The sequence below is a fragment of the Montipora capricornis genome, chromosome 5, assembly GCF_036669925.1.
Source record: "Montipora capricornis isolate CH-2021 chromosome 5, ASM3666992v2, whole genome shotgun sequence".
Lineage (NCBI taxonomy): Eukaryota > Metazoa > Cnidaria > Anthozoa > Scleractinia > Acroporidae > Montipora > Montipora capricornis.
The window spans coordinates 22,970,513-22,980,512 of record NC_090887.1 but is presented as its reverse complement, the minus strand read 5'-3'; the positions used below and the strand labels follow the sequence as shown (position 1 = coordinate 22,980,512).

At 40.8% G+C, this 10,000-nt stretch overlaps 1 protein-coding gene across 1 annotated transcript in view; it reads left to right on the top strand.

Annotated features, from left to right (window-relative positions):
• The window catches only part of LOC138048517 (uncharacterized), an 8,646-nt gene extending 1,024 nt beyond the window's left edge, over window positions 1-7,622 (top strand). Inside the window, exons 2-4 of the mRNA XM_068894700.1 lie at window positions 1,555-1,679; window positions 2,307-2,428; window positions 3,918-7,622. Coding sequence (XP_068750801.1) covers window positions 3,951-7,622 — 3,672 coding nt within the window. The 5' untranslated portion in view covers window positions 1,555-1,679; window positions 2,307-2,428; window positions 3,918-3,950. The remainder of the gene's footprint in view (window positions 1-1,554; window positions 1,680-2,306; window positions 2,429-3,917) is intronic.
• Window positions 7,623-10,000: the final 2,378 nt, after the last annotated feature.

Here is a 10,000-nt window from a genome sequence, read left to right as displayed (position 1 = left end):
GCTGATAAAATCAATTGATAATCTGTGAGAAAAAGCTTTGGTTTGACCTCAAACCTCACTCAGCTTCTACGACGTGCTAACAGGGTATTTGTAAAGGGACGTTTCTCTTCACTGTGCTGTGAACGAAACTGTTGTGCCATGGAGATGTAACTTTTTTAGGAGTCGTTTCAAAGCTGCTTCTACAGCTAACTAAACCTGTATAGCTTATATTACTGATTTAAAGGCAAGCACAAGGTAGGTAAAATACGTCGTAAATGGCATAATTCGGGATATTGTTCTAACTTCCTTCTGTCGCGTCATCTTTGAAAGAGCACCTTTGGGTATCTCACGTTTGCTCAATACACTTAAGACCATTTCCGGAAAGCTGATAGTTTAAGGAATAGAAAAGATTTCCACGGCACTTGTTAAACCGGGAAAGAAAAAAATCGCATGACTCCAAAATTGAGTTTGACATGATGCTCTCGTATGTATTCCGCTCCACCATGTGTTGCCCTGTCCATCTAGATAACAGGACTGAATTTTGAAGTTTCAAGTTAAAAAACGCCCTACGACACCAAGACACCGATTTGTCTGCCAAGAAAGAATAAAACATTTTAAAGTTCGGCTTATTGTGGAAAGAATGAAGCCTTTACAAAATATGTCACGGTATTAATAATTTTAGAAGGTTGTTCTCGATTGTTCTTCTTTCAATGCCAGGTGAAGCTTGCTTGCGACTGATTATGCTGGATGCAAAAATTGCCTTTCTATCCATTCTATTCTTACGTCAGTGTTTGCGTCCTCATTTCTCTAAGGCTGTTTTAAACTGAAGATCATAACTAGAAGAAATAAAACAACTATAATTTCTTGTGCATGACGCATTAGGATACTTGTTGCTCTTTGTTTTCAGTCTAAAAACTGAAACATCTATAGTTAACAGTCAGCATTTCCAGCAAAAGGACAGATGCATAGTTATTTTAACAGAAATAAACTGCATAGCGCTGTCTGAGTGAACCTTTTCAGCATAACTGCGCTAAAATGATAATTATGAATTCTTGTGACTGCAGGGTGCGCTCACGAGTTTATATAAAAATCCAGCCATCCATGATGTGAATATTGACCTGTTGCCATAGGATCTATAGAAAGGGAATTTTCCCTTTTCATTGCTATATGGTGCCATAAATACTTAAGTTCCATTAACCTACCAGTTTCGAATACATAGTGGTTTGTGGACAAACGTGCAAGTGAGGTTGGTGGAACGCTTTCATCTCAACAAATCAAGCCTAGGGTGGTGTTTCAAGTACATAATGGAAAACACAAGCGAGTAGCAATTGATTGTTTGCGGTTGATCGTGTTTATATTCAGTGCTATAAACATCGCAAAGCTATGTCCTGTGCCTTCGAGATGATCGAAGTGGCAGCTGCAAAACACTAAGAATCGCTTGAATGTTAGCACCGCCGATCTTTGTCTTCCTTGATTATGGTAACTATGAACGGCTAAGGTATCTTGCATGTCTTCTTGGACTGTTAAGTTCCATCATCGAATTTTTTAATGTCATGTTGGTGTCCGTTGTTTCAGGGGTGAGGGCGTGGCTGATCAGGTTCTATATTAGAGTCCTCAGACTTGTTGACCGTGCAGTGATTTTTCTCCATCGCAAGAACTTAAGAGACTTCTAGGAAAAGATTGCCTTACGTTCCTAATCGGTAAGTCAAATATTTGTGATCCTTCGTAGCTGGTCGACACGAATGATTTGTAATTAAACTGTCAATAATTTAAGCTTAAATTAAGCTTAAGCTTTTAATTATATAGCGCCTGTACTGCACTGGTTTTGCTTTGTGCTGTTATGGTGATTCTGATTCAGTTTGTCTCTTCATTATTTAACCGTTCGCAAGTAAGAGTCTGGTTATTGTAATTCGAGCATTTAGAAGCGTCGACGCATATTTCTAAAGCGAAAGCGGAAGAGAAACCTTCAAGGCTAAAAGGGAAGTCATATCTTGTTTCAGAGAAGTTTAATGCACCGAAAATTTTTCATTATCTGGTCACAGTTTGGTGTTCCTGTGGACCGAGCTTACTTGATTTGAGAGAAAAATTGCACGCTCGCAAAAAAGCTTGGCAACGGCAAATATTATTTCTTCTGTAGAATAGAAGTTCATCAATAATTAATAAGGAAATAGTACACCTATTAAAGCATCATTTATTCCGTTTGTTTTTTTTTTTGTTGTTTTTTTTAAGAAGGGATTGCCTTACGACAGTTGAAGTGTAGTTAGACTAACAGAAGCTAAAACGATCACTGCTCATGTCACTGAAGTTTGGGCTAATATCTGTTGCAGGACGACGTACATCTCTGTTGCTAGTTGTCTTCGAGACGGCAAATTGATCGGAACCATTGTACTTCCGGCTTCGTATATCATTCAGCTTGCGTAGACGAGAATTTCAGTGAAATCTAGCAAAGGTGAGATCCGATCCACCTGTTGCACTCTTTGTAAGGACTGTTGACATGTGCATGAGTTCTTCGTGGAATGTTAAGTTGGGAAGTGGTTTACAGGTTTACATATTAGACACCGGTCTTAAATGACAGGCGGAAAATGGAAGGAAATCGTCTACAAATTTTGCTGACTTCTTCTTTGTAAAGCTTTTTCATTTCTTGCTTACAACCCTCCCCTTCTCTAATCACTTAAAAATCGCTGTTCAATCATTAAAGCCTGGACCGTAAATTTATTCATTTATCTATTATTTAGTCTTCACTCTTAAAAGAGTATTGCAGACTGCTATCATTTATCACGGTGGTATATATCATATTTCTTAAGGTTGCATTTATCATTTTTACCACAATTGCTTGTAATCTCGCAATCTGATTGGCTAATTTGCTGTTGTCAATAAGAGCCCAGACAGCGCTGCTCGCGTCATGCTCACGTCAATTTCTCAGGCTTTTTATTACCCAATCAGGAACGCTCATTCTGGGAAATAAACCAATCATATTGCTAGAAAGTTATAGGCAACGCTTGCTCTTTCGTTGAGTCATGATTCTGGTCACGCTCTGAAATAAACACTTTCTTCAGCGTCGAATATTGTGGTAAAAATCGAAGGTGGTTCAGCGTTGTCTGTACTCTTATTCTTGCGGACTCACTCGGCTACGCCTCGTGAGTCCACAACATTTTGACCACTGTGATGACGAATTCATATCGTTGTCGATAAGAGTACAGACAACGCTGAACCACTTTCGATTTGTTAAATTTATCACGGTGGTAAGTATCACTGCGCTGTCATTTTTCCCTGCATAGGAACCACTGACCCTCTCCCTATTTGCACCAAATAAAATGATAGGAAGCTTTAGCCATAAGGAAGGCAACGGCAACGAGATCGTCACAAAACAAAGTAAAGGAATAATGAGTGAAAACAATTGATCTGCATGCTCTGAACCTGCGTTTTATATTCGGTGCGTCAGTTTCCTGTCGTAAGCAAAACAACAACGTCAAATGACCAAAATCAGCAGCTTGTAGAGAACGGCAGCCGACAGACTTTTGATTTCTCTCTCTCTCTCTCTCTCTCCAAACTTTAACCGGTGTCATTTCTGGACAACAGGCACACATTTTACACAATGAAAGAATTGAAATAATCCAGCGCAAACTGATTACAGGTAGAAGAATCCAAATTTTGAATCGATGTTCTCCTTGCGCCGTTGCGGTTGCCGTCCTTGTTGCTAACCTCCTTGATGACCTGCCTCCGTTCGCACCGCGGACGTAGTTTTATTGAATCAATGAAGATGACATGAAGTAAAAATCGCTGTCCTGGGTTCCTTTTAGTAAAATGTATCACAGGAAAACGTCCAAAACCACACTTTGAACTTAGTAAAATAGTAGAAAATTTAGTATATATAGAAGTTATTTTCATTAAGTGATCCTTTGTAAAACTGTTGGTATTAACGCAATAATTATTTCTAGCAAGGGCTGACTAAAAGCTGAGCATGACTAAGTATGGCCACTGGACCGGAATACACTGACGAGCAACTGAATTACTTCAGGATCTGCTTTATCACTACTGATGTGATAACTGAGGGCCTGCGAACAGTCTTCAAACAAGAATGGGACAACCGGTACAAGGCAACTTTGGGCGAATGGAAAGACAAACCCCAAAATGGACTGGACTTCAAAAAGCTGGAATCGCCGAGAAACCTAAGAAAAAACGCGGGTCTTTTGACAACCATGGTTAACGGAAATAGAGCAGAATGGGATTGCACCATGCTCTTTTACGCTATACTGTACTCCGACTGTATTGGAAGAGGCCTAAACGCAGTAGTCCGATCAAATGTGGATGATTTGAGAAATTTTCGTAATCAAGACTTTGCTCATTTGCCACAAGGCCACGTCAAGGAGTCAGAGTTTCAAACTGCTATAAGTAAAGTTGCAGTTGCCTTTCAAGCACTTGGCCTCTCCGATCTGAAGATTCAAGAAACCAGAAATCAGAAGAGTTTTCCGACGGACGAGTTAGAAAAAGTCTCGCAAGAAGTCGACCACCTAAAAGACGAACTGAAAGAAAAAGAACGGCAGCTTAAAGAAAAAGGTGAAACCCTTAAGGAAACAGAACAGCATCGAAAGGTCCTCGAAGAGCAGCTACAAACTGAAGCTCCAGCAGTATTTTGCATTCTCCCACCCAAGCCATCGCACGACGTTGCCGAACGAGGTCATGAGTTGGCTAAAATAGCTCAACAGCTAAAGCAACTGAAAGAAACCAACGAGAGCCGATTAACTTCCCTGTACATCTCAGGAAACCCTGGAAGCGGCAAATCTCAGTTAGCCGGTCTTGCCGCAAAGAAATTCTTTGATGACAAAAAACAAATCGCGGGCAAGAATGCATTCGTGATGACTCTAAATGCGCAAAGTCTTGATTCTCTGTTAGAATCCTACGTCTCTTTTTCTCGTAATCTAAAGTGTTCAGAATATGCAGTCACAAGTACTCTAAACGACAAAGATCTGAAGACGGAGGGGAAGATTGCCAACATAAAGTCATTAATTAGAACCAAAGTTGAGCTTTACTCATCGTGGCTGTTAGTGGTGGACAATGTCGTCAGCTTAAGTGGAATGAATCCTCATTTGCCAGAGACCGGAGACACGCACTGGTGTAAAGGTCAGCTGCTGATCACATCGCAAGACACCGCTGCTATTCCTTCAGAAACCTCTTTCAGCAATCACATCTCTGTGAGCAAGGGCATGACACCATCTGACGCCATTTCCTTATTAGCCTCTCTCTCCGGCATCGCTGACGGTGAGACTGAAAAAGAAGTTGCTCGGGCATTAGATTACCAACCCCTTGCCTTAGCAAGCGCCGCTATCTTTGTCAAACAAGTTCGGGAAGCATCTTCGAATTTTGGCTGGAAAGGCTACCTCGAGAAGATTGAGACGGGTCAGCGTGCTAACACTGAGGCCTTTCTTGCCATGACAAACCAAAGCTACCCAATCGCTATGACCACAGCGATTTCATTGGCTGTGGACGATGCGATGTCATCTGACAAGGTTTTGAATAACGCATTCGGTTTTATTTCCCTCTGTGGTCAGCAACCATTAAACCTTGACCTTGTAATAAAGTACATTCTGAATGTCGAGAACGACAGCCATAGGAGTGGATTAGACGCTTCTGCGGACAAAGATATCATTGGTTTAAGGATTCGAAAAAGCTCGCTGCTGTTAGTTGAAGAAGACGAGAGTGGCGTCTACGTTCACGTACATCAAATTGTGAGAAAGGTCACCGAATCTAGATTCAAAAAGTATTCGGAGGCTCAATATCTTCAAATCATTCATTGGGGTATTACCTCATTTAGTCAGTTTATAGCTGAGAAAAATCTTCATAAAAAAGACTCTATTTCTAAAAGCTTCCAGCTGGTACCTCATTTGAAGTGCCTAATAACAAAAATTGAAACGGTATTCAATGTAGCTGACTTATCAAAAGTTAATTTAAATGTGAAAGATTATCCAAATTATTTCATTAGGTTTAGCGCAATTTGTGCTAATCATTGCGACTTTAATAGAGCCAAAAGCATCTGTAAGCTAGCTCTAAAATTAATTCAGGATGGTGGTGTATTTTGTGAGGCAGCAGTCTATGAAGTGTTGGGCAATGTCCATCAGAAGATGGGTGAGTTTCAAGAATCAAAGGAGTATCATGATCGCGCTCTTGCTATACAGATAGAAAAGTTGGGATCTCAGCATATCGATGTCACATCCAGTTACAACAACATAGCCACTGTACTCCATTCCCAGGGTGACCTGGAACAGGCAAAGGAATATCATGATCGCGCTCTTGCTATACGGATAGAAAAGTTGGGATCTCAGCATATCGATGTCGCAGCCAGTTACAACAACATAGCCTTTGTACTCCATGAACAAGGTGACCTGGAACAGGCAAAGGAGTATCATGATCGCGCTCTTGCTATAAGGATAGAAAAGTTTGGATCTCAGCATATTGATGTCGCAACCAGTTACAACAACATAGCCAGTGTACTCTGTGCTCAGGGTGACCTGGAACAGGCCAAGGAGTATCTTGATCGCGCTTTTGCCATACAGATAGAAAAGTTGGGATCTCAGCATATCAATGTCGCAACCAGTTACAACAACATAGGAAGTGTACTCAGTGCACAGGGTGACCTGGAACAGGCAAAGGAGTATCATGATCGCGCTCTTGCTCTACGGATAGAAAAGTTGGGATCTCAGCATATTGATGTCACAACCAATTACAACAACATAGCCAGTGTACTCCGTGCTCAGGGTGACCTGGAACAGGCAAAGAAGTATCTTGATCGCGCTCTTGCTATACAGATAGAAAAGTTGGGATCTCAGCATATCGATGTCGCAACCAGTTACGACAACATAGCCACTGTACTCCATGACCTAGGTCACCTGGAACAGGCAGAGGAGTATCAAGATCGCGCTCTTGCTATACGGATAGAAAAGTTGGGATCTCAGCATATCGATGTCGCATCCAGTTACAACAACATAGCCAGTGTACTCCGTGCCCAGGGTGACCTGGAACAGGCAAAGGAGTATCTTGATCGCGCTCTTGCTATACGGATAGAAAAGTTGGGATCTCAGCATATTGATGTCGCAACCAGTTACAACAACATAGCCAGTGTACTCCGTGCTCAGGGTGACCTGGAACAGGCAAAGAAGTATCTTGATCGCGCTCTTGCTATACGGATAGAAAAGTTGGGATCTCAGCATATCGATGTCGCATCCAGTTACAACAACATAGCCACTGTACTCCATGCCCAGGGTGACCTGGAACGGGCAAAGGAGTATCATGATCGCGCTCTTGCTATACAGATAGAACAGTTGGGATCCCAGCATATCGATGTCGCAACTAGTTTCAAGAACATAGCCTCTGTACTCCATAAACAAGGTGACCTGCAACAAGCAATGGAGTATCTTGAGCGCGCTGTTGCTATACAGATAGAAAAGTTGGGATCTCAGCATATCCATGTTGCATCCAGTTACAACAACATAGCAAGTGTACTCCGTGACCAAGGTGACCTGGAAAAAGCAAAGGAGTATTTAGAACGTGCGTTGGCCATCTATTTGAATCGTCACGGTCCTGATCATTCTAGTGTTACCACTGTTCAGCGACACTTGGCTGGACTGAAAAACTGCCTAGTAGAGTAAAAAGGCTGTATTGAGTCATATATTAATGAAGGAAGACCGAAGCGAGAGAACCGAAGAGCAGTGCAAAAACGATCATGTATCGTGTTAAAATCTACTAGACACTGCAATGCGTGAGATAAGCGAACAATTTAGACACGAAATCAGAAAACGTCTGTCTGAAATCTCAGTTCTCATAAGTGGAAAGTCAACGACAGGAGAAACCGAACTTCAGGCCGAAAACAGAGACCTTAAGCAGAAACTACAAGATTTTGAATCATGTTATGTCTTATTAAAACAAAAGACAAATGTTTGAAGCCATTAAAATACGAGTCTAATAACGGCATTGCGGCTCTTGAACAACGAAATTGAAAAGGAAAGTAGGCTGGCAAAGATTATTAATCCTCCTGGGAAACTGTTCAAACGAAATGGAAAAAGTTCAAGTTTCAAGTTTATTTCTTTCTTTAAAATACTAAATAACAATTAGACCGACGTGCAGGTAGCATATAGCTAATCAGAATTCATACCTAGATTCGTTATGTAATGTAAAAGAAAAAAATAAAAATGGGTAAAAGGCATAAACTATTTCGAGTTTTCACGACATGTTTTGATCGATCATCTTCAGTTGCAAGTGTTCGTTATAGTGCGAATTTGAATTTTTGAGTCAATGTTACAATTTGAACTTACATTAATACTCTCTCTCTCTCTCTCTCTCTCTCTCTCTCTCTCTTTAGATTCATGACTGAGTAATTGCTACTCATTTGCCATCGCAAATTTTAATCATGCAAAAAGACTTAAAAATGGTTTTAATCGATATGTAGCAAATATTTCTACTTTCTTTGTCGCAGCAAAGCTGAATTTGCGATAATGTGCTTTATTGTGAAGTTAATAACGCACCTTTTTCATAACTAACGTAGGAAATACTCAATCTTAGGTACACGCCACAAAAATAATAAATAAAATCTTGATTTTAGCAGATTCTAAAGGTCTTTTAAGAAAAGATAATTGCTACCAAAGACCTCGTCAATCTGAAATATTTTTTACCCTTTGCGAGGTGAATTTCTGAAAAATATCGCGTCTTGAGGTATGAAGTAAACTCGACCTTAAAGTTCAAAATTTTTTTAGAAGGTTCGGAAATGTTTTTCTTTCATAAAAATTATTTTTTAGTCGTTTATAAAGCAATTTTTGCGCATAGGGTCTGCGCCTTGAAAGAGGAATTGCATCCATTTTCGATTAATTCGATTTATTTGACTTTTTTCCATTTATTTGCAAAAACGTATTTTGTAGCAAATACTCACTTTCGTTGCAAATACCCACTTTCAGTTTTCGGCGACAAACTATCAATTTTTAACTTATATGCAATGATTTGATGACAGTTGGCCACATCAGAGGGTCGATCCGAGAAGTAACATGCTTTGACCTCCCAAAATAATTATGTTTTGTTTTGTTTTCCTTTTTTTTTTTTTGTAAACATTTTGTCTTTCTCTTTCGTAAACTAGTTTTAAGTCTTACGTTGTTACGTTGGAAGGACCTTTACATGCCCTGCACGTGGTCAGACATGTCTGTACTGCAAAAAGCCAAACCACTTGGCTGACGTCTGCAGATCAAAAACCCGAAGACAACGATTTCACTCTTTGGAATAAGCCGGAAGCCTGACCCTGATATCCCTGTAGTTGTCCACCCCCCAAGGCGTGTGCCAATCAGCCTTAAAGATGACATCAAAAGAGAACTAGATGAGATGGTTAACAATGACATCATAGCAAAGATCAAAAAAGGCGAACCTACACAATGGGTCAACAGACTTGTTTACCGCAGCAAGCAGAACGGGAGGTTAAGGCTCTGCCTGGATCCCAAAGACCTCAACGCAGCCATTCAGAGAGAACGTCATGTCACTCCCACCATAGAAGAAATCCTACCAAAGTTAGCTGATGATAAAGTATTTTCTATAGTAGACGCAAAGTGCGGGTACTGGAACGTGGGCTTGCATGAAGAATCTAGTTACCTGACTACATTCAATTCCCCATTTGGTAGATACAGATTCAAGCGCATGCCCTTTGGGCTCAGAATGTCTCAAAATGTCTTCCAGACTAAGATAGACCAAACATTCGAAGGATGGGAAGGCGTCGTAGGGATTGCAGACGACATTGTACTTTTCGGAAAGACCACAGAGGAACACGACCGCAACATGCACACGATGCTAAAGCGCTGCATAGATACCGGGCTTAAGCTAAACCCTGACAAGTGCTTCACAAAGCAAGACAAGATCAAATTCTATGGAGTAATTTGTGGCCAAAATGGTGTCCAGCCAGACCCAGGCAAGGTCTCTGCTTTGAAGCAGATATCTTCTCCTACAAACCGCCAGGAACTGCAAACCTTCCTAGCGCTAGCAAACTACATGGGCC